The 26,118-nt window shown below is 40.6% G+C and overlaps 1 protein-coding gene across 1 annotated transcript in view; it reads right to left on the bottom strand.

Moving 5' to 3' along the window:
* Nucleotides 1–4,546: 4,546 nt before the first annotated feature.
* The window catches only part of LOC123775118 (alpha-mannosidase 2), a 34,953-nt gene continuing 13,381 nt past the window's right edge, over nt 4,547–26,118 (bottom strand). The window contains exons 10-24 of the mRNA XM_045770003.2: nt 24,066–24,252; nt 21,881–22,058; nt 19,954–20,156; nt 19,640–19,825; nt 18,774–18,846; nt 18,233–18,424; nt 16,457–16,626; nt 15,532–15,744; nt 14,735–14,901; nt 13,650–13,783; nt 12,815–12,967; nt 11,115–11,234; nt 9,545–9,652; nt 8,383–8,607; nt 4,547–7,382 (exon numbers count right to left, since the gene is read on the bottom strand). Coding sequence (XP_045625959.2) covers nt 7,230–7,382; nt 8,383–8,607; nt 9,545–9,652; nt 11,115–11,234; nt 12,815–12,967; nt 13,650–13,783; nt 14,735–14,901; nt 15,532–15,744; nt 16,457–16,626; nt 18,233–18,424; nt 18,774–18,846; nt 19,640–19,825; nt 19,954–20,156; nt 21,881–22,058; nt 24,066–24,252 — 2,462 coding nt within the window. The 3' untranslated portion in view covers nt 4,547–7,229. The remainder of the gene's footprint in view (nt 7,383–8,382; nt 8,608–9,544; nt 9,653–11,114; nt 11,235–12,814; nt 12,968–13,649; nt 13,784–14,734; nt 14,902–15,531; nt 15,745–16,456; nt 16,627–18,232; nt 18,425–18,773; nt 18,847–19,639; nt 19,826–19,953; nt 20,157–21,880; nt 22,059–24,065; nt 24,253–26,118) is intronic.

The following is a 26,118-nucleotide window of genomic DNA, read 5'->3' as shown; positions in this document are numbered from 1 at the left end:
AATAATATGAGATATAAAAGTTTTTGCACAAAATGGCTAAATTCTGCCATTAAATGGACTTTGTCTGGTATACTTACAAACATATAACATAAGATATAAATAAATAATAAATAAATAAACATACACCAATTTATTACCATTCATCCATTATTAATTTCGAATGTAATGTTTACTGTCTAGTTTTTTCCTCTCGCCATTACTTGGTGCAATATTTGAAAGTTGTCTATTTATTTATCGATCTATCTATTATCTTGTATTTATATTTACAAGTTTCTGTGCTTGGAAGAAAACTCTGCATTAAATTGGGACTAATTTATTAAATAATATTATTTAGTATTAATTAATATTTACAATTATTATTAATTACAATTATTTATAGCTTAGTTACTTTCATGTAACTCGCAATCGTACATTCTTAACTTTAATAGCCCAAATTAGAACATCTTGCTTTTAAATTAGCCCAAAAAGTAGCAAGTAGCGAAATTAAAAAATTGGGAGCGCGGCTCTCAAAAGTAGCCCAATCTGGCACCACTGTGTCTGAATTCTTCCTGCCAGCAAAGTTTAGGCTACAATAACAGTACAAAACTAGATTAAGGTCTTGCCTGCAACACTATATGCGTGTTAGTGGCTTTGTAAGAATGTAAGAACATCAATGTTATGTACTCCCACAAACCGAATGTACCTTTATATATATATATATTATATATATATATATATATATATATATATATATATATATATATATATATATATATATATATATATATATATATATATATATATATATATATATATATATATATATATATATATATATATATATGTTGTACCTAGTAGCCAGAACGTCGTACTCGGCCTGCTATGCAAGGCCCGATTTGCCTAATAAGCCAAGTTTTCTTGAATTAATATATTTTCTCTAATTTTTTTCTTATGAAATGATAAAGCTACCCATTGCATTATGTATGAGGTCAATTTTTTTTATTGGAGTTAAAATTAACGTAGAAACGCGTCGGTGTTTCTTCCATGCTGCATGCTTACATTGGACAGCCCGAGCACAGTCCACCAGGGAACGCACTTCCATGTGCCCCGGGAGGTAGAGCGAGGAATAGAGCAGAGGGCAGCGTCGAAGACGGTGTCATGAAAAAGGAGGAGGGTGTGAGGAAGAGGCAGGCAGGAAAGGTCAGAGTAGCACGGAGGGTGAATAGGTTCCAGTCAGCTTTGGCAAACTGCCACCTAGGAAAGGAGAGGGGAGGGTGAAAAAAGAGAAAAAAAGGAAACAAGGATGGGGAAATGGTCACTGTTATGGAGGTCAAGAACCCGCCACGTGAGATCTAAGTAAAGGACGATGAGCAGAGAGAAAGATCAAGACTGGAAAGGGTGCGAGTTCGAGAGTCCACATGGGTGGGCTCACCAGAATTCAGAAGAGACGGGGAAGAAGAAAGGACGAACGATTCGAGAAGGCGGCCTCGGGTGTTTGTCAGATCATCACCCCAGAGGGTATGTCGACAGTTGAAATCACCCAACAGGAGCACCGGGTCAGGCAAGGAGTCCAGGAGGTGCTTAAGATCAGGAAGGTAAAGTGGGACATTTGGAGGGAGATATATGGAACAGACTGCATACCATTTACTCACAAAAACACGGGCAGCAGGACAAAGGATAGGCGATGGAAACAGTAGGGGGGACGAATGGAATATCAGTATGAATCAAGAGAGCAGTAGAGTTATGGGCCCCAGCAAGAGCTGAGGGAGAAGAAAGGAAGGAATAACCACGAAAGCGACCAGGACGAGAACCAAGCATCAGTTCCTGGAGACAAACACAAAGTGGTGAAAACTGTGTAATCAGAAGTTGGAGTTCATGAAAGTTGGCATAAAATCCACAAATATTCCATTGAAGAATAGACATTATCAAAAAGAGAAAGGACAGCAACAGAGAACAATGAAGAAACAAAGGTAAAGAAGAACACAGTATATTAAAGAGGCTCAGGATCAGGATCAGGGGCAGGGTCAGCAAAATCAGGGTTAGGGGGCATGGGTAAACTTAGTAAGGATGGAGGGAAGGGAGCGGGAGGACAGACTAGAGCCAGACGGACAGGGTCCGGAGGAGGGGGAGACAACCGAGAGGGACAGTCAAGGACAGCAGGAGGGGGGGCAGAAACCGGGGAGCACCCCTCAGCAAGGGCAGCAACCGAGAGGGAATTGGGGGTGGAAAAAACCTCCATAGCTGGGACAGGGGGCCTGACCACCGAAATGGGAGGGGGCATAGCGACAGAGTCAAAGTTGGGGGGCGACGAAGAAAGCGATGCCTTCTTACCCGCTGGGGAGGATGAAGGAGAGGAGCCAGGCTTACATTTCTAACTCAAAGAGAGAGGTGTTCCAGCAACAACGTACAGTACTGGGCGACAGACTAAATGGCCTCGGGCGGAGAAGAAAAACTTGAGTGAACAACATGAAGATCACTGGGATGATGATAGACATCAGCCTGGACAGACAGGCGGCATGGAGGGCCAAGAGGCTGTGGGGAGGGTTGGGAAGAAGGCAAAGAAGACACAGGAGACATGGCAGACAGGGTAGGAAGTAGGGAAACTCGAGAAGAAAAATCAGGAGGGAGACCTTCCGGGACAGGACGTAAAGGAACAGGGGAGGAGGTGGTGGGCGTGTCCGGGTCCAAGGCCTGGAAACAGTTGAGGGATTGAGGAAGGTGGGAAGGATGAGAAGAGAATGAATGCAATACGCGAGCATAAGATACGCCAGTGAAAGGGTGGAGACGGCGGACTTGGCGCCTCGCCTCAGGAAAAGTCAAACGATCCCGGTGTTTCAAGTTGAGGACTGCTTCCTCAAGCTTGTAGTGGATACACGTGCAGAAGAAGGCAGCGAGCCTGAGGAGATGGGTAATGTGTCTTAGAGTGGCTATCGTCCCCACACATGGGGCATAGAGAAACAAGACTTGTGCATTTCAGGGCGTGCCCGAACTTCCAGCACTTATTACAAAGTCTAGGAGAGGGAATGTACACCTGAACGGAGCACCTGGCACCAGCAAGAATGATAGAGGGCGGAACGGTCCTACTATCAAAGGTGATTTTCATAACTCGAAGGGGCTGATGGCGGCGACCACGAGGGGGTCGAGTGAACATGTCCACCTGGAGGACAGGATGGCCTTGGGCTTCGAGGATATGTTTAATATCCTCATGGCAGTCTTTTCAGGTCAATAACACCAGTTGCAACATGGTGCGGGAGGTGAATGGTGCCAACACTGGCAATTAACCGAGCGTTTTTTGAGACCCGAACAGGGGTCTCCCCAATGCAGGACAATACGGCTAAGTGGGTAGCTGCATCCGGTGAAGGAGCAGCGACGACACGTGTACCGAAATGGGTGGGGTTAAAAGTAACAGAGGCATCCACCGAATCAACAAGGTGTTTATGGATGGAGAAATCGTCGGGTGTAGAATCCAGAGGGAGGAGCTCAAAGTATTTAGCCCATGAAGCAGGACCAAGCAAGGCTTGGTACGTATTAGTATGGGAAGGGATCATGCGAATGCGGCCGTGGTGGGGACGGCATTGAGAACCCCCAGAAAAAGAGGGTTTAAAAAGGAGCAATAGTTACAATGAGAGACCGAGCCATGCCAGGGAACGAGGTGGTCACCACTGGGGGCGTGTGGCTCGACCCAACCAGAGGAGGAGGGAGGGGAGTCAGGGGGAAGAAGTCAGGAGGGTCAAAGGAGAAGCTAGGTCTGGGTCCAATGTAGCAGGGGCTACAGAGCCCGGACTTCCAACACAGTCCAACTCGGGGGCTTGGTCGCCCACCCCATGAGCCTAAGAAGTTATAAGAGGAACAGTATTCAGCAACATGGAAACAAGAGGTAATACTTTCATTCACGAATGTGCCCCCGTACCCACCACGGAGCCACAATTAGAGGATAGGACACCCAACAAGAGACATGTTGCCGATCTTGCCGGGCCCCCCCAGGGGTGCGTCGTAAGTATATGCCCCACAATCGCCACCTTAAGAACCGTCAGTCTGTCAAGATCGGGTTCAGCGACGTAAGAAGGATTTACAATAATAGGGTCCCCTCGCTCGAGACATTGGTACTACAGTTCTATGGGTGAGAGAGTATGGCTCCCCAAACACCCGGGCATCAAAACAGAAGAAGTCCGAAAGAATAATCAAGACTGGCAAAAGGTCGGCAGGAAATGATAATGAGAAAGGAGAAAAGGGGGAGAGGAAAATGAAACACAAGGAAAATGAAAAGATTTCTGGCACAATTGGTGAAGACAGCAGCAGGAGCATAAGGCTTCAAAAGGACAGAGGACTGATTCATGGAGCATCATACTCCGGCAGCCGCCTACCAAGCCCCCTCACGACAACAACGGGCCAGAAAGGTAAGGGGGGCTAAGAAATAAGATTGCTGGCAGTTTGGTGTTGGCACTGGAATTATTTTAAACATAAGAAAGCCAAGGAACAGTTTGGTGGCAAAGACAGAAAAAATTATTAGGGGCTCAAATTTCTATGAATCTGATCAGCCAATTTAAAAGGTAAGTAAAAAAAATCCTTTTTATCACATAGTATTTGTATTACTATTATAATACAAAATCATTGTATATTTTTAGACAAATAATATCTAAATAAAGTTGTGTTCTATCAAATGGTACAAGAAAACTCACTAAAATGGTTGCACTGGAATTAAACAAAACTATCAGACACAACTTATGATATAAAATTCAATCACCAAATGCTTACACTGAAACAGTCGGTGTTTCTGTGAAATAGTTCCAAGGTAAGGTATAAAGAGAAGCTTCTCATCTGCTGTATATACACAATCATAGATAATCATGGAAAAGATTTCCAGGTCACACAAAACCATTCACCAAACAAAGACATGGTGCGAGTCTTTGACAAACGCCTCATTCCAATGACGGAAAGATGACCCCATTGGTGGGAGAAGTTGGGATCAGCGGTAATCATCATCAGAATTATGTTGGGATTCAGGCCTGTTGCCAAGAACTAGAACAAATTACCATGTTCAGTGTTATGCTTTCACAAGAACACAATATGTAGATCATTTTATATCCAGGTCCACATGCCTGCGAGGGAAGGAGTGGAGGAATCATGTTATTCAAAACACTACACTGTCACAAAGGATGCCACACATGGTGCCACACAGGGAGGGCCACTTTCTAGAGTAACGCTTGCCAATCACACTAATATAAAAAGATAAACAATACTATTACCATCATCTCAGAATACATGGATCATATGGTTTACACAGAAAATAACGTGCAAATATTTTTACATAAAACTTATGCAGTTCATACAATAATATATATTAAACCTCATATATCACATACAAAATCAAATAATAAGTAGGACCATAACCCTCTACCGTATATCACAAATGCTAATAATTTACATAAAATTACTAGGAAAATATAGTTTCTATAATATGGTAATCATAATATCCTTGTCAGTACTAAAAGAGATAAAACTCTTAAACCAAGGAACATGCACCCTGACCGCAGTGATGGCAGTGTTTCCTTGTAAAGTACGCTGGTGCATGTCGTCATCACATTCATAAGCCCAACATCATTTCTGCACTGCAGCCTTAATAAAGACACTAAATATAATCCAACACTGAAGTCGAGTGTTGCATTTAATTAATAATGACAAAAATGGAGCACACCGTCATACACTTGAGACAAGTGGAACACGAGAGGGGATGCCACTGGTCACAGTGTTATGCCTCCAGGTTATAACCAACTGTTTTCTTGTAACCACAGACAGTTTTCCACTGATGTTCCTATGGGCAAGAAAATAAGTGAGGGAGGGAGGGAAGTATTAAAGGAGGAAAGTGAGTAAGGGAAGAGAGGCAGTGAGGCGAGTTAGGACAGAGAGGGAGGGAGGGCAGGAGGAAGAGAGGGCAGGAGAGAGGGAGGAGAGTAGGGGGATAAGATAAGGTAGCATGTAGTACATCCATAAGACTGAGCCATATACCTGTCTGGATAATGTCCTCACAACAAGCATGAATAACTATACAGCATACCAGGAATCACGAGGCTCTTTTACTCCTCACAGGATTTCAATATGTATAATTTTACTACTAACATAATAGAAAGTTATTTGTACACTAAACAAACTCATATAATTCCTATGAAATTGCAAAGCAACCACTACTACCAGATGTATCTCTGCCCCAACAATAAATTTAAGCGAGTCATTTAATCCAGTGTAACTTCAAAACAATGACTTAACGTCTCATATGTCAATTCCTCCTATACCCTTTTGTATGTGCCATTGTCCACACGTGACTGGGGAGACCCAAGTCTGGCAAAAATGGATTTAATTCATGGTTGTGACATAACAGTTATTAGATCTATGCTCACCAGAGACAACAAGGACCAGATCTGTGCCAGCCAGAGCCATGGCAGTGTCCAGATCTGTGTCCACCAGACATATGACAATGACCAGGTCTATGCCAACCAGAGACATGACTCCTCACAAGATGCGATGGCTGTGAGTGCATACCACTGACCCTAGGGATGGAAGTCAGGAATATTACAGCCTCAAAAATAGTCACATTTCATCACACATCCCAATAACCCACAAACAAGCCTATCCAGAGACTGAATACTATCCTGCTAACTTTCTCCTCCTGTAATTACATCTTATTAATCACTGTTTATCATTATTGTCTTTTAAAGATTCTTACACTAACAAATTGGTCCAAGGGGATATGCAAAGACAATATTGGAATAACTTAACATAAAAAACTCTTTCTTTGGAAAGTAACATTTAGGAAACTCTTGCACAAGACGTGAATAAAAATTATAAAAAATAGATCTCTACAAAACTTACAGGATTCTCGAGACTTTGCTCAACTGTATATAATTGCCTTGTGACATGTGTGTACAATGTGTGGTACTCTGAACATTCAAAGCTTCCAGCTTAGTGCTATCATAGAGTTAAAATAGTGCATAAACCAAGTGCAAATTCACAAACATTCACACCCGTATACATTCAGTCAACTCTACATCTATCCATTTCAGAAATTTTATCATTTAAGAAAATTTATAAAAATTACAACATTTTTAGCAAAATCTATAGTTTATGACAAACTTTCACAAGCATTATACAGCATATAAAAGTATAATACAGATATCAACAAACTATTCAAAAATTAACAAAAGTTACAAGACAAGCCTGCACACAACAGGTAAGGGAGACTGTGGCGCACGTAGCTAACTGCGTGAGAGTCTGAATGTGTATAGCTCCATGGGCTGCAACGACAGTGTGTACGACTTGGTCATATCCACTCCTTCGTACAGCATTGACAGCGACATCTGGTGCACCTGCTCACTAAAGATGTTGGGAAACAGCTCCGACAAGCGCACCTGCAGAGACAAGCAATTCAATATCTTAAATATGTCCATCAGCTGCAGTTTAAATGCAGTTTTAAGTTTTGCTTTATTTAAATATTCCCAAGTCTTACTCTACTTAAATATCCTTCAGTCTTGCTCTCCTTTAAATTAAAATTCAGCCTTCACTTAAATCTGTCTTTATCATCACTACCCTGTCTTTCACTTCCATGTGGTAGGAAGACATTTGCTCAGACAACAGAAGAGCAGTATAGTATAGGAAAATATAAAAAAATATTAGAAAATGACACCCTACCTAATTGTCATGTCCCTTTAAACATCACAGAGAATCAGCACCATTACACTTCAGTAAATAAATTAAGGCAGCACCTATCTGGTTCAATAAACTAGGTGAAAAAATCAAGAGATGTTTTATACATCACTGTATAAACATGTACAAGAAACCCACTCAATCTTAAACTGCTGTCACTTTCCCTTCTGGTATTCTAGCTTAGTTCTAGCATCATGTGTTATGTCTGGTGAAGGCAGTTCATTGCTACCTTCGTGTCACCGATTCTGCTTCAGTGGATTCCTTATCGATTAATCCAGGTACTTTGGTCCCCTGTTCCATGTTTCATCTTTTTCAGGTCATCCACAGTGTAACTAAATCTAACCAGGCAGTCCACCCTCACACCCATGATGTTTCGAAAAATGCCGCACTCTCGGCTGTTTTTTGTGAATACGTCCCCAAGTCGATGTGTAGATGTGAGGGTTTTGAAGGTCGAGCATGGTTCTGGTGGCCCGGTATTTGTTAATGTGCCTGGGCACATTCTGTCTTTTAAGGGGTGTCGGTGGATCAGTAAGTAGAGCGGCTGGTTACTGTCTGTGTCTTAGGTTAGAAGCTCACGAGTGTCCAGAGCCACATACCATGGAGGAGTGTGTGGTTTGTTTGTGAAATGGGCCCTGCATATGAGGACAACCCACTTTACTACTATGAGCAATTCAACTACAGTACTAGCCTCTAAATGGCTCTAACCTTTCCTCCGTTGGTTGAACATGACAACCCTGGGGACTTAAAACCACAATCAAAGCCAAGACGATGGAGAGTGAGCGATGACACGGGTCCAGGTGGATGAGGGACCAAGTGGGAGGTTTGACCAACAGTGGCACGCGGTGGGTCCAGCATAGTGCGCAGGTTTACTAAGTGTACGTCACAAGGCAATGCCCCGCCTATGTCCCAGGAAGGCTGCATGGGACCAACCTGCCAAAAAAAACAAGACAATGCCATTTCATCAAATCAAGATATTCATCAAATCAAAAATATATACAGTACAGTACTATATATCAAAATGATTTCCTCAATGATTTTCAAAAAATAATTTGTTATTGCCTTTCATTAGTTTTCAGGAAATTCTTGCCAGTATCATCTGTGCTGCCATACACAGTATACAGACACTACATGCAAAAACAGTAAGGTGTCAATTAAATCCCCCCACCCCTAGGCCACAACTCATCTTGCCAAGAGTGCAACCCACAACAGTTGCCCGTCTCCCAAGCACCGACCTACAGCTAAGTGAACACAGGCATCATAAATAGTAGGCTTGGTACAAAATCTTGGTACCCTAACCATAGAAAAAAATTGAGCTGACCATAAATTAAATTTATGATTTTATATTTTTGTTATTTTTACTTTAAATTTAAACTAATTAATTTAATCTAGTATTTTTAGGACTTTTGGCTGAATCAAGCTTTTATCATTGGAGGGATATAAATTAACTAAAACCACAAATGATCTAGAAACAATTATAATGGCTTATTTAATGCTAAGTCTTTTATAAGCACGGAGGAAACCATGAAAATAGAAGGCTTTGAGTTTAGGTTAAAAATGCCATTCTATGCAACCCACTCAGTTGTTCCCATAGGCAATATCCCATTCTCTCAAAGTCATGGCAAAGATAAGCTTTAACTTTTTGAATTGTGGTATTTATTAATTGACGTAAATAATTTATATAGTGTAAACAGTTTCTCAGTATATCATGACTTCTCTCATCATGCATCTGTAGTCTCCTCCTTAACTCTTGTCGTCTCAATACTAAGACACCATAACAAAAAAAATCATGAAGGCCTGAATTTGGTCAAATTATTCAACATAAAAGTTTAGTAAAGAATATATTTAGTTTTTTCAATACTATACTTGCCTTTGCTGTTGGAAGAAGTGGGTAGAGAGGATACAGCAGGCTATGGAGTCCGGCATGAGCTAAGAGTGATGGGTAGGCTGGTGACTTCTGATGGCCTGAGCCAGGTTCCTGCGGCAGAACTTTATCTATCAAAGAGTGAGCTTGGCCTCAGGCCGGGCTCAGGGAGTAGAAGAACTCCTGAAACCCTCTCCAGGTTAGATCTAAAAATCCCCAGATTTCATCGAATTTGGTAGAGCAGAGTTAAATGCAAACATTTTAAGTAAATACCCAAAACAGCATCAGATTTACAAATACAATGGAGTCTTAAATTGTTTCTAAGTCAAAGAGTGTATTTTTAAGTACTGTACATATAAACTTAGGGTTCAGTTGTAGTTCAAAGTCTGGTTTTGAGTATTCTGACATCATTATAACCCATCAAATATAGACCTCTGTCAATACAAGCCTCTGCAGTACATATTGTGATCTTATTTATATTTGTTTTCTTATCTACAAGAAAGTACAGTACAGTGGATTGAGAAAATACATTCAGTGATGACTAAGTGATCAGAGCATTCTCAAAAATTTATGCACATCAAATTTATAGTGTTTTTGGCCATCCAGAAGTAAAACCACCTGACTTATTAAGGCTGAAGCTCATTAGCTCCAGGAAGTTTTGGCACTATACTGTGTTGTGGTGAATTTCATTTCAAAACACCACCAACCATTTTTAAGTTTATGTCCAAGGTGTACAAATTATGCTGCACTAAGTGTGAGAACAGGTTAACAGAGCACACAAGCCAAAATTAAACTGAGAAATATAAATTGGTATTTACTATTTACTTAAAACCCTGTGAAAATGATGGTCATTTTGTGGACATCGATACAGTGAGAGATGTAACTGAAGCAAAGAGCATGAGAAACTTCCAGCAGTTGCCAGTAATGCAACCAGTGTGGAGTCCTGCACCCCATGCTTGACCTCAACCCCTGTGTGTAGCCGTGCACCAACCCCTGTGTTTTCCCATGCACCAACCCGTGTGTAGCCGTGCACCAACCCCCGTGTGTAGCCGTGCACCAACCCCCGTGTGTAGCCGTGCACCAACCCCCGTGTGTAGCCGTGCACCAACCCCCGTGTGTAGCCGTGCACCAACCCCTGTGTGTAGCCGTGCACCAACCCCTGTGTGTAGCCGTGCACCAACCCCTGTGTGTAGCCGTGCACCAACCCCTGTGTGTAGCCATGCACCAACCCCTGTGTGTAGCCGTGCACCAACCCCTGTGTGTAGCCGTGCACCAACCCCTGTGTGTAGCCGTGCACCAACCCCTGTGTGTAGCCGTGCACTTCATGCTTGGCCTCAAACTACCCAGTGACCAAAAACATTTTTGAAAATCAATTTAGACTGTATGGTATGGCATTTAACCTTAATGTTTTTCTTTATTATAGGTCTACTTACCAGTATAATCATTACAGTACAATGAAGAGCCTATCAAGATTCAAGACCTACATGAATCTGGAACTTGTTAATTAAGACCTCAAAAATACACAGTGTAGATATAAAGTTGCAATAACTTAATTGACTTAAATTACGAGTCAAACCTTAGTGGTAATGCGGGGCTCCAACAAGAGACGGAAAGTGCTAGATGTGAGAACGTTGTCTTGCACGCCCTGACCTACACCCCGATTGTCGTCTTGCATCAGGCGCCGGTCCAGCATTATCTGTTAATGTACAGTATATATTTGTTCATATTTTTCTCATATCTAATATAAAATATATAGAACTTACCACTGAAACAAAACAAATACAAAGGAGTCAGAACCAAGAAGGTGATACCAGATGCAGGGAAAAGCACACAGGGAGAGAGAGAGGGGGGGTGAAGGTGTAGAACGAACCCCCCTAGCCCTGTGCATCACAACGAGACTAACCCTAGAGCATCCAAATGATCGCCATGCTGCCAGCCCAACAACGAGAAAACTAAATCTATATGTCGCAGCTGCCAAGAACCTTCATGAAAAGAGGGAGGCTGAAAGTGTAGAGACCAAAAACACACAAGATGCAGGAGCTCTGCATGCCACTGAAGATGCCACTGGAGTCATATATTCCAACAGGCAACACGGTGGAGGCAGAGAATGACTAAAAAGAACAGCACCAGTGAGCAGCCTACAAATTCGAACTGAGCGAGGGTGGGTTTGGGATGGCAATCCAGTAGGACCAAATCGAAACACCACAGGGAAATTAACAGGGACTTGAAGTGCATGAACCAAAAAACACACACACGAGGCACCAGGGTCTAGGAGGGGGCCGCAGCATGCAAAGTAAAAAAACATTTGAACCCCAGTGCATCCCAACACAATCAAGTAACACCCCCTAAATCAATGACCCAGACATAGGAATCATAGATTCCTGAAAGCCCATGGCAAGATTCCCCACCAAAGCAGTCAGGCCTCTCAGGGGCGAATATCGTAACTCACCAGAGAAGGGAGGCTCTGTCTGTGCAAGAGGGAAGCTAATGGAAGAGGAGAGGAAGAGAATGCTAAACAAAGCAGCCCGAAACCCCAAATAAGCCAAGCCCACGCAACAAATGGTGATCAAAATATGCACGTGAAGCCTACACTAAAATGGAAATCAATACACAAAGCAAATAACACCCATAAGACAACCAAGTCCAAGGATGGCTGGCACTTGGCTTGAAGCATTGGGGCTTGCTCACGAACTGGCATGATGAAAAGCACTTCAAGTTGGTGTGGGGACACATACATTAAGACCAGAATTAACATGGGGAGCTGGCTGGGGACCAGGTCTCCCAGTCATGGTAATTGGTACTAACAAGCTCGAGTTCTTTTGAGTGAATCCCGTATTTCGTTAGGACTTGTTTGCAGTACTGTATTGTAGTTATCCGACAGTTTTGAGGCTTTGTTTTCTGTGAACTCTCCAGGTACCTGTAAAGCAGTGCCAACTTTCAGGTGGCTTCTTTTGGCGAGGTGGTGGATTGTAACTTACTCTCTGCACCTCTGTGGAATAGGCCAGGTTCTGGGTCTGGTCCCCAGTAGGAGAAACAGCACTAACTGTAACTGATGTCACCTTTTAGTATGAAGCAATCTCAGGAAGATAGCTTCAGGGAGCCACAAGGGGCTCCCTCCAGAAATTCCAAGTTTGCTCCTAGAACTTAAAATGATGTTCAAGCTGCTCACATATCCAGTCACAGGGGTGAACTTAATCTATCGAGTTACAAAGCTGCATATATTTATTACAGCCCAACTGTGACAACCCATGTTATTAAAACAGCAAGGACAATTACCTCTAGTTGGCCACTCGCCAGGGACCCACCACCAAGAGGCTGGGCACTCAGCACTGAAAAACGATTCTCTTCATCCTGAATGAATGCCTGTGATGGAATAGGGTAGTAGTTCGCTTGTATGGGTAGCTTGTCGTACCTCACTCGTTTAGTAATCTGGCAGAGAGATACAAAAATCACAATGATATTCTTTCACTGGTACACTTTTCTGTACAATATTCTAAATAACATCTGTGGTGAAGAAGTACTACTTCAAGATTAATTTACATAATTAACTTAAGTATGGCAACCCCTAATCTATAAAAAGTTAAATTTTTAGGCAAATACCTAGCTATGTTTACCTAATATTCTCATTTCAAAAAATTGCTACATTAAATAAAACTGTAAAGGTAACTGTTGTGCACCAGCAAACTACAGATACACTATATGATTATCCCCAAATGCTTAAGAATGGATAAAATAATTACCAAGCTCAAGATACCTTGTACCTATAGTTCCAAAGCTTTTAATAATTGCAAAACCAAATTAAAATTAATAACAGTTAGCATTTTTCACCACATACACTTTTTATTTATAATAACCACCATTAACCAATAACCATTAAAATATAATTTTCCACTTGCATGGCAATGTAACATGACAGGCAAGAACAGTAGGAAAAGAGACAGTAACACAAGTACATTACTTTGCCACACTGTACATTAGAGCCACCATTACTATTATAATCTCTATTAGATAACTGACGTCAGATTTGATATTGTAAAGGAAAGGCAGTTGAAAGCAACAAAAATATTATGTTAGTGCTTTATGATGCACTCTTACTCGACTACATACTAACCTGGAAGCCATTCAAGTCAGTGTAGAACACATTGTCATTCTTAACTGGTGTGTTGAGTCGCATGACAAACTCATAGTTGTGCTCCAGTTTGATGTCCACCAGATTAATGATGTCTATACCCATACCATCTACACCTGTTGGGCAAGACAACAATTCACTAACCCCTCAAACCAGTATTCTCATCTACAAAGGTCAACATATATTGCAAACACTAATAAATCTGTTTAAACAATACTGTACTGAAATACTGTCAGGCATCCGAGTTGTGCATATAGCAGTTGTTAAAACCCTATATAACAAAATAAACTAGTCTAATAAAGCTGTCAGAGAATAACAATAAGAACAACATTTAGATATTATGCTATGACAGCCAGTCAGTCAAGGACTGCTTCCTCCTTATGTCAGGCCGCTTGTTATGACAACCAGTCAGTCAAGGAATGCTTCCTCCTCATGTCAGGCCACTTGCTATGACAGCCAGGCAGTCAAGGAATGATTCCCTCTTATGTCATGTCACTTGCTATGACTGCCAGTCAGTCTAGGACTGCTTCCCTCTTATGTCAGGCTGCTTGCTATGACAGCCAGTCAGTCAAGGAATGCTTCCCTCTTATGGCAGGCCACTTGCTATAAAATATTAAATATTCTTAAAACTGTAAATGAAGACAATCTCATTACACACACCATCACCCCCACCTCACCTCCCACTTTAATGCCGGAGAAGGAATCAGTCTGGGAAAAAAGGTGACCAATATGGAGGAAGACAGTTACTGATATACTCACCCAATCACCATACACAAGACTACTGATACTCTCACCTAATCACCATACACAAGGTGATTATTCAGCATGCTAATCTGGAATCAAATATTTCTTAGGCGATTCAACAATGTTTACAAGTACTTTTAGCATTACATTGATATCAGAAGATCCAGGAACAGGTTCTGAATGTGGCAATGGAAGGAAGGGAAGCACCGAGTATCAACACACTGCTACTGATATATGATTTTAATATTATGCAAGGCTGATCTGCCATGTATTGGTAAAAGCATGTAATACATGTGTGGAAGCTTCCCAAGAGTAGCACATACCTGGAGAGTTCTTTACTTTCACTGTATGGAGGATATTCTTGAGTCGAGTTGACACGGTGGAGATAATAGGTCCCTGGATGAGCACCACTGCAGGCTGGCCTACAGGGAGTGGCACTGCCTCCTGGTCAGGCAAGAATAGGTATGCTCCAGCAGTTTCACGATGATTTCTGAGATGCGGTATATTTCATAAGTCAGCGTTAAAACATTTTCTCGAGTCAGTCCCTCAGTTAATCCCCAAGCCTGTAACTAGAGCCACCAAAGACACCATTCACACACCTGGCTCTAAGATGACCATCATCCAACAGTATCACCTAGCTATGAAATAGTCTTGCTATAGTGTTAAGGCAGGGAGACAGTAGACAGAGTGATCCACCGAATGACCACTCACTATAAGACATAAGTACATACGGTAATAATTCCACTCGACACCCTTTGCAAGTGATGAACAAAAGGAAGAAAAAGCAACTTCTCATACTATAAGAGCAATACATTGCAAGTGTGGCAATTGTTGCTACTCTTATGACATAACATACTGTGCTTGTATGGTGCTTATGTACATGGAAACTGTACATAAGCTGTATATATGGGACTGTATATATGGAAACTGTACACAGAGACTGATGTTTTAACCTAACAAATTGAGTAAAGTTCTTCCATATCAAATATTCCAGGTACTGTATCATTCAAGTAAAAAATGAACAAAAGAATATTTTCATTAAACATATTCTTCCCAAAAGTATTTCAAGCAATAGCAAATAAAAGTATATAACAGTGAATAAAAGCAATAGGAGTCTTACCTGACTCCATATTTGACAAACTCCAGAGAGACTGGCATGGTGCGCCCTTGAGTTGTCATGGACTGCAAAAGGCCACTGCTACTGAACGTGGCTTGAACTTGATTATTGTGCAGTGTGAATGATCCTGTGCTGCTCTCCTCAACGGCACTAAAAACTTTGGGCACAGATGGAGCAGCCATTCCACGCACAATCACCTTCCCATAGCTCACCAGCCTGGAGAGTACATTTAAAAGATTGATTTGCCTCAAGAAAAATACAATGCATTGACAAATACAATTCTGTTTATGGTTCACAAGGTGTGGGTTCCATGCCGGAGCTGCATACTCAAGTAATAGTCTCACATAGGGAATGTACATGGACTTGAAGGTCAACTTAACTATTATCAAACTTAATTATATTATTATTATTATTATATTTGTCTAGTTTCTTAAATGATGTTTTTGTTCGCTAACTTACCATATGCTGCTGATGTTACCCCTGCTCACAGGAACTTCTGATGTCAGTGTTGGGATTATGTCTACTCCCAGGATTTTTATCTTATTGCTTTTAGTTATTGGCATCCACTTATGGTATAGTTAAATATATGCGAGGTATGATTTATTGGTATAGTTAAATACAGATAATATCTTATAAGGAATGAGTGCCTCTTTTGCTGAGTAAGGTGCCTCTTTTGACGAGTGATTTGCTTATGTTGAGCGAGGAGGTGCCTTCTATGATTACTGATGACACTTATGATAAGTGAGGTGCTAATTATGATGAATGAGAAGTCTGTGATGTGACTTATGACTAGGGATGTGGCTGTCATGATTAGTGATACAGCTACCATGACCAGGAATGTGGCTGTCATGACAGGACCACCATTATCACAATTTATTTTTTTAATTTTTAAATAAAATTATCGTATTCAATTTGAGGATATACTCACCCTAAATTAACACTTTCAGGTTCTACTGTTTTGATGGTGTACGTCGTGAGCGACAAAGAAGGCACGTCTGCCAAGAACGTGATGTCAAACATTGTGGGCGAGGCCTCTCCTGATTGAATGAAGACTGGATCCACCTGGCATGGTACCATCTTACCCTTCTTCCCTATAACCTGCAAACATGGAACCCAATATATATCCATCCACATTGATGTACCAAGCAATTAGATAGTAGAACTTTTGTGCTATTCGCGTTATAGTCTGAAAAAATAAGTTACATAACAAACTTAAATATTCCTATGCCTTGTACAGCACACATGAGCAATATATTAGGCCTCGGATAATGTGTATTATGCATAGGAAGGTTAGGTTAGTATGTCTTTGAAACATTAGAAAAATCATTTTTCGGTTTATCCAAATTCAATAGTACCAATTTCTACTTTCTAATTGCGTTGTACATCAGTACATGTACTATGGTCCTTATCCTTCCTACAAGTACAAATATTATGAAAACAGGAGGATGGACTGTCTAATAATGATTGGTTGACCTGACATGCTTCATTACAATCATATAGAGCTGTGAAAAGCACATGAACACAATTTGTATACATATCATTTAATTATGATAGAACTTTATACCAAAACAATTATCACATTGGCAGAGTAGATAGTAACACTTGCGACAATAACCACATTTTCATAGTACTGTAACCAATTTTTGTGTGTCAAGGTAAACTCCACTACAGGACATCTATATAGATATTATATCTATATTAGCATCATTCATGTAAAACCCAGACAATAAAGGTTTATATCAACATATGATAACTGAATTGCCTTGTCAACCAATGTTATCTTGAGGTTATCTTGAGATGATTTCGGGGCTTTAGTGTCCCCGCGGCCCGGTCCTCGACCAGGCCTCCACCCCCAGGAAGCAGCCCGTGACAGCTGACTAACACCCAGGTACCTATTTTACTGCTAGGTAACAGGGGCATAGGGTGAAAGAAACTCTGCCCATTGTTTCTCGCCGGCGCCTGGGATCGAACCCAGGACCACAGGATCACAAGTCCCGCGTGCTGTCCGCTCGGCCGACCGGCTCCCAGCAATGTAAGACAATAACTGCACTTGAGGGGCTAATATAACATTATGAGAAACAGTTGGTTTTGTGGGAAAAATACCAAGCATATCTAAAACTAAATTCCATAGTTTATCTAAATTTTTTTAGTTTTACATGAAAAATATGCAAAATTTGGTGATAAATTGAAAAAAAAAAAAAATCCAGAAATCTGAATATGATCCAAAATCCACATCAGGGGCCAGATTCACAAAGCAGTTATGCAAGTACTAACGAATGTGTACATCTTTCCTCAATCTTTGATGGCTTTGGTTACATTTATTAAACAGTTTACAAGCATGAAAACTTCCCAATCAACTGTTGTTATTGTTATAAACAGCCTCCTGGTGCTTCGGAGCTCATTAACTGTTTATTAATTGTAAACAAGCCGCCAAAGATCGAGAAAAAATCTACAGATTCGTAAGTGCTTGTGTAACTGTTTCGTGAATCTGTCCCCTGGTCTAGTACAATATAAGTAATGAAGATTTTGGAGGTGTGCCTGTTCTGTGTACACTGCTGGGCGCAGTCAGCACTAAAGGAAACACATTGTAAAATTTCTATTATTGGAATTGACACTGGTCATTATAGCTTATCAACAAGTAATTGACTGATAGCCATCAATGTCCAGAACTGTAAAGAAAAATCACCAAAGCTATCAAACTAACCTCCACGAAAGGACTGGAAATTCTCAGCGTAACAAGCTCGAAGCGGTGGTGTGCATCAGAGTTATAGATTACCACTGGCACTGACGAGCCGCTCTGTAGGGCCAGGATCATTTTGGAGGCCAACCGATTGTGTTCCGTGTATTTTTCTCCGAGCTCATAGTACAGTGCTCCTTCCTTTACTGCATAATTACGCTGCAGAAAAAAAAAATCCATATTAGAGACATATTTAGTATAAACAAGAAAATACTTCTAAGTTTGATAACAATTTGGAACAAATTTGTGTTTATATCTACTTAAAGGCAGGGCGGGAAAAACAGTCAAATGTTGACTGTAATGAAACACTTTTCTAGTAGTCCCTCAGTAGCTTCTTGAGCTCATCTAGACACTATACATTACTGTACATAATATACACAAATGTATACTTTGGGGGGGACCCCAAAATATACATTAGAGAAAAATTATTTACACAACTAATAATGTAATAATATAGTATTCTACATTCAGTCATTAATTATCATTTACTTTGATAAGGATAACTTACCTGATCAATAGCAAGCAAGTAATGCGCTGCTTGTTGAATGACATACTGACACTCATTGACGCTCCTTATCAATCTGCAATACATCAAAAGTAACCGTTACTGAACAAATGCCCATTTATAATACTTAATTAACCAGACATACTCTGGTATGTGTCTCATACCTAAAAGCCAGAGATGCCTAACAAGTCAAATCATCTTAAACATGAAGCTTTTAAACTTTTCTCTAATGGAGTGATGATAATTTTTCATATTAATATACATAATTCCCCCCCCCCCTCCCCCACTACACAAACACACACACACACTGTTCACAACCTTTGTAAGATCAAAGTTGTAATATGGTGTATGGTGCCCATATCCTAAGCACATCAACAAACTGGAAAAGGTGCAAAGACATGCAACTAAGTGACTCCCAGAACTGAAGGACAGGAGCTACGAGGAGAGGTTAGAAGCAGTAAATACACTAGAAGATAGAAGAAAAAGAGGCAATATGACCACTACGTACAAAATAGTAACAGGAATTAACAAAATTGATAGAGAAGAGTTCCCGAGACCTGGAACTTCAAGAAAGAGAGGTCTCAGATTTAAACTAACTAAACAAAGCTGATAAAGAAATATAAGAAAATTCATTTTCACAAACAGAGTGGTAGACAGTTGGAACAAATTAAGTGAGAAGGTGGTGGAGGTCAAAACCATCAGTAGTTTCAAAGCATTATTGACATAGTGCTGGGAAGACGGGACACTACGAGTGTAGCTCTCTTCCTTTAACTACACTTAGGTAATTACACATATACAGTACTAGCAGACATACATAAATACATCAAGGCCTACACACAAACAAATTCATTAAATACAATAGCACTTACCTGTTAGAATAGTCAACAACAACATGATCCTTGGCTGTGCCAGTGATGCCATCATGGTGCTGGAAGAGTGCCAGGTTCCTGCGAGCTGACACCAGCCGACCCATCAGCCCATCAGCCAGCTCAACCAGATCTTTACCCATCACACTCTGTGTGGCCAGCATTGCTGTATACAACATTTCTGCTCCCCTGCAAATACATAAACAATTAAAAATCCATATTCACTTCTTGAGTTATTCTTAAGCTTCAATTTTTATCACAACAAATTAATTCATTAAAGCATCACAAAACCTGGGACAAGAAAATTAGACTTCTACCTGAGATAGCCCTCCAGGACTCTGTCTAAGCTCTTATGGAATGGCCTGGATGTATAATAACCACTCCAGTAGTGGTCATCACGGTCTGCATAGGTAAAGAAGTCCCCAGACAAGGATGGGAATATCTCCTGCTCTTCTCCACCTGGGGAGTCACTTTCCTCGTGAACAGCACGAAAATAGTCAGACAACGTCCCAAACTGTGCCTGGTGTGGGAATGTATTTGACTTAGCTTATGGTACTGTAGTTACATTATTCAAATATGAAATAAATCATTAAGTCACTCATGAAATAGTTGTACAAATCATTCTGGAATTCACGGAGTAGTTTTACAGATGCAGCAAAAACAATCAGCATTGATTGTAATGAAAAGCCTCTTTCTGGATGAGCCCCAGTGGGTTTATACAGAAAGAGGATGAACCATCTCTATCTCGCCGAGATGGCTCCCAACTACTAAGTCACATCAGCCGTAGAGTTCTGTTTGGCCATCCGGGGACCAGAGCCAGAACCTAGGAATGCAGAGCCAGAGCCTAGCCATGCAGGAACTAATGCTTCCTGCATTAGGAACAGGCAAAATGCTCAAGAAACCAAGTAGGAACAAAGCAGTTGGCCCAGATAGAGTTTCACCGGGTTCTGAGAGACTGTGCATCTGAGCTATGTATTCCACTTTGATATTTCATTCATCTTTATGTACAAGAATCTTAGCAGACATATGGAAAAAGGCTAACAGTTCCAATATACAAAAACAATAGCAAAGAAAATCATCTTAATTATAGACTTCTTGTATCATTGGCAAGCATAATAGTCAAAACACTGGAAAAAATAAAACGAAATGGGTAGAACACCTGGAGAGAAATGATATAATAACAGAGAGTATGGTTTTTGATCAGGAAGATCCTGTGTAACAAATCTACTTAGTTTCTATGATAAAGTCACCTAGATTTTGCAGGAAAGAGATTGTTGGGTTGGTTGCATTAATCTGGACCTATAAAAAACTTTGAATGTAATGAAATGCTATTGTCTGGGCGAGCCCCGAAGCTCCCTGAAGCTCTCCGAATTGATGTCCTATATATTAGTTTGGGGTCATCAGTCATAGGAGTCCTTTGCATTAAAACACCGGCTCCTCCTCCCCCCCTCCTCCCTTCGAAGGGAACGGGGAAGGGGGGGGGGAGAATCAGTAACGTGCAGGAGTGGTAGTTGCACGAAGCATTGTTGGATTTCTTTTTAGGGGAATTATTTTGATCTTTTGGGACATATATTGCACAGGTTAACCAGACAACGGTCTGTTTTGATTTGTCTACCTTTCTGGGTCCTTCCCCGGTTGATGGCAATTATGACATACTGTACTTTAAATGTAAAGTGCTCATAGGCCATTGCTCCTTGCGCCTCTCTGAAGGGGTCAGGTTCTGGCTCGTGGTCCACGGTAGGCAAAAGGACTCCTGTGACTCATGACCCCAAATTAATGTAGCACATACCAGTTCGGATGGCTTCCAGGAACTGACCGGGCTCCCCACAGAAAAAAAAAGGCTTTCGAAGAGGTTGTTTTGGAAAGTGGAACATACTGCAGGACTGACAAGGAGACTTGTGACATGGATGAAAAATTTTCTAACATACAGAAAAATGAGGCCAGTAATCAGCGTCAATGTATCAGACTGGAGAAGTGTTACCAGTGGAGTACCACAGGGTTCAGTTCTAGTACCAGTTATGCTCATTGTCTATATATAAAGACAATCTACTAGAAGGATTACAGAATTCTACGAACATGTTTGCTGATGATGCTATGATACTGGGGAAGACAAGAAACTTTGACAATTGTTGCACCCTTCAAGAAGACCTGGACAAAAGTGATGCCAAGTTTCATGACTTTGAAGATACCATTGGAGATATGCGCATAATTCCCTAATTAAAGAAAATAGGATCTAATTTTCACCTCTACGTGCAATTCCTCGTGTGAATTCAGATAGTCAAAAATTTTCTGGTAGTTATTAAATTGGTTGTCCCACTCTTCTGGCCTCACGTATCGGAAGTCGTCGCCAAGAGGGATCAAGAGGACATTGGTACGGTACAGCTGAGCCTTCTTGCGGTACTGATCCAGGAGAATCTGTGACCTGCAGCAATCATAGTTGTAAGTAAATACATATTCAAATATTTATTAATGAATTCATTAATGATCAATTCAAATACTGTACTATCTATCATGATTAAACCTATGTATGACAACTCACGAGGAGCGCTGTATGGAGACTTATGAAGTGATGAGGTATTGGTCTACCAGTGATGGTATGTAGGGAGATATGGTATATAGACGAGAGTGATCCTAAAAAATGTTTACCATTTTTTACATTACTGCTCCCCCTTCTTCCCCCACAAAATGTGAAAATGGATGATGATGACGATAATGAAAAAAATTACAACGATGATGATGACGACAATGTTGTTGCTAAAGAACCACTTTGCCAATACATTCAAAGCAATTTTAAACTGCAACAGTTAATTCTAAAGACACAATTAACCCACATTCAATGCTGTATACATGACCTTAACCCTTGGGTGGGCTGCTTGCCTGTATACAAAAGACATTGTCCTGGTGTGTGGGAAAAAAATTCCCCATTTTTTTCCTTCTAATATTATTAAAATGCATTTCCCAATCATGGAAAAAACAAAAACAAATTATATGGCTTATTTTTGCTGTGATGAAGTGAGGAAATTTTGTGATGAGGCCACAATCCACAAGCGTTCATTGCTCAAGGGACCAACTGCCCTGTGGAGGTCACCCTAGGCCAGGTGACCTCCATTTGCCATGAAAATATTTGTACATATTTACTTTAATGTGTCCGATTTGTATTTTCTCTTTCTTTCTACAGCAATATTATTCAATAACAAGTCATTTGAGAAATTAATACAGTGGTGCCTCGAATAATGAATTTAATCCGTTCTGGCATCGAGCTCGTCATGTGAAACGCTCGTCTTGCGAAACAACAACAACACTGTCGTCAGAGGTGTCCGAGAACTAGCGGGAACGCTAGGAAGCACCATGTAGTTTGCTTGTTAATCGAGACAAATTTTCTGCGAGTGGCTCGCTCATTACTCGATATGTTCGTAACTGGAGTCGCTCGTCACTCAAAGTTCCACTGTATACCTGTAATAAAATACATGGAACACGAGAATGCTCAAATATATCTTCATGTTCTAATCAAATATTCTAAGAACAATAGAACATACTGCTTTTTTGCTGTTATTACACTATATATAAACATATATACATACTATCAACATTTGTATGCACCATAACAAACCACTAAGCAGCTGTGATTGGTGTGCTAATCTCATAATACAAGCATAGCATAGTACCACACGCTAGTCGGTTGCAGATGGCACCTAACAGCAAAATGCCTCCCAATATACTACGCACACTGCCAAATCTAGCCATAACACCAATATTATCATCAGAACCCTGGGCATAAAATCCTGAATATGAATAATTTTCCACAAAGTTCATTTTCTAAATTAACACGAGTTTTCATTTTATGATGCATAGATACAACATAGATGAGCATAAATCAATATTCTTCATTCATTTCATAGTTATTCTTTCCAGAATTGTACACATGGAATCATTAACCATAGCAAATCAATGGTGACGACCTTCAGTTAAATTCGAGTAAATATCTAGCAGTGTCCACTGCACACCAGAAACTATGTTTTCTTACAAATTACTATTTACCTGCCAAAATGTTCATGGACAGTCAAGGAAAATGTAAGGTAGACTGGGCTTGGGAAAGCATGATACTGCCACCTGATGGTGGATGGCAGACTGGCCAGCAACCAGACCAGCAGTTAGTGAGCCCTCATTTGGCAGCAACTTGTCCTTCCAGGTGAGGCTTGGTAAGAGTCTGAGTTTCAATGAATGTGTCTGATGATTTCTCCAGTGCCTCCCTAGCACACCTTTATGACACTGTAGACATTTAACAATGCCTATGGTGCTTGTATCAGAATAATATTCTTGACAGTACTGAACATGAAACCTGTTTATTGGCACAGTGAATGCTTACCATTGGAAGTAATTAAATGTGATAGCATATAAAGATAATTTTTTTTAATATGTCACATCATACCTGGATGCCACATTTTGGTCATTGATGAGCTGTGGTGGTATGCGCCACGGACAGGTAACTCCTGACCCAGGAAGTCTTCGGAAGTCAAACTGACAACAAATTTTGGGGTCTGGGCCACAAGTGTGTGGTATATCATAGCTGTAAAATGGCATCATGTGGCAGAATATTTCTGTAGTTGACCCAGAATCTAGAAAAAAAAAATAAGTGTTAACGGAATATAAATAAGTACTGTAGTGTAACAGTTTCTGAGCAATTCCTCGGTTATTCCTGAACCTAGAGCCAGGATCCATCCAAGACACTGCTCATATGACTTACTCTAGTTGCTCTGCACCCCACTGTGATCCCTTGATGGCAGTGCTGGTAGTTTTAGAGCTCGGTCTCTTCTCAGAAGTCCAGACCCTACCACCAACTCTGTCAAATGTTAAAGAGGACACAAACACAGTGGCCCACCTACCAGAACCCCAGATATTAACACCAACTAAAACACCCAGCACTTCCATAAATACAATAGCATCATTTGTATTTGCTAACATTCAGAGGTTAAAGACATGCAAATTAAAGTCCACATTACAGCTGGCCTCCTAAATGAGGCAAATGCAGTGTTTGCAGCTATAGCTGAAACTCACGCAAAGGATTAGCATGATAGTGAAATATGGATACTGGAGTACAATATTTTTCAAATGTGAGAGGAACCACAGGGTACAAGTTAGGGTCAGCCTGTATATCAAAGACACACTTCTGCACTGACCTGCAAAACACCACAAATGATATGGTGGAAGTGGTGACAACAATAACAATAATACACAGAATAATCACATTATGATAATGTATATCAATGAGAAAATTTACAGGAGCCGTGATTGAGATTTGAACCTATGCGTTGGGTATTCCCAGATGCATGCTCTAAACGGTACAGTTGTTTAGAGCGTGCATCTGGAATACCCAGATCATAGGTTCGTATCCTTCTCACGGCTCCTGTAGATTTTCTCAATAATAACAACACAGTAATAATAAATCCTAAATGTAGTTACTGTTCTTGTATATAAATCACCAAAGGCAAATCCGCAATAGTTTAAAGACCAACTAAAGAGAATAAAATACTGCTTAGAAAACCCTCACAAACCCAGCCTCGATCATCATCTTGCTTGGGGACGCCAGCCTGTGGTACCTAAAATGGAAGAATGTAGCAAATACAGTTATATTGTTAAGAATCCCAGGAAGTAGCCTAAAAGAAGAGTCACATATAAGTGATTTATTACAGATGTATGACAGATTTGTGTTAAACCAGCAAATAGCAGAACCAACTTGAAAACACATTAGAACTTATTTTCACAAATAACGATGAGTTTGATCAGGAACATTATGATTACAAATACCAGTTGTTCGGATCACAACTCAAGTGAAGTTCAGACTAGCATGGGCAGCATATGCAAAATAGCTCCACTGAAAATCAAAGGTGCAGTAGGCACACAGGGACTATCAACATCAATGTCCCAAGACTTTTCAACACTCCTACATCACACACATGCGATATAACTGGCCAACCTCTTGCGGTGGTCAAAAGAGAACTCGACAAGCACCTTCAAAGGATACCTGATTAACCAAGCTGTAAATTGTATGTCAGGTTGTTGCCAGCTGCAACAAACAGCCTGGTTGATCTGACCTGCAACCAGGAGGGCTGGTCAGACACCACACTGCTGGCATGTTGATCCTCAAAAACATCAACAGGTAGACTAAAATTTTGAATATGCAGTGGTTGTATGGTGCCTATATCTCAAGATGCAAATCATTAAACTGTAAAATGTGCAAAGGCATGCTACAAAATTGGTTCTTGAACTAAAGCAACAAATGCTATGAAGAGAGGCTAGAGGTACTATATATGCCAAAGCTAGAAGATAGAAGAAAAAGAAGAGATATGATCACTATTAAAAAAAAATAGTAGCAGGAATTGACAAAATTGATGAAGGAATTCTTAAAACCTGCACCTTTTAAGTAAGAACAGGTCATACATTCAAGCTAAGAAAACAAAAGTGCTGAAAAAGTATTAGAAAGT

The sequence above is a fragment of the Procambarus clarkii genome, chromosome 92 (assembly GCF_040958095.1).
Source record: "Procambarus clarkii isolate CNS0578487 chromosome 92, FALCON_Pclarkii_2.0, whole genome shotgun sequence".
Taxonomy (NCBI): Eukaryota; Metazoa; Arthropoda; class Malacostraca; order Decapoda; family Cambaridae; genus Procambarus; species Procambarus clarkii.
The sequence above is the reverse complement of the archived record's forward strand: the minus strand, read 5'-3'. Positions and strand labels throughout refer to the sequence as shown.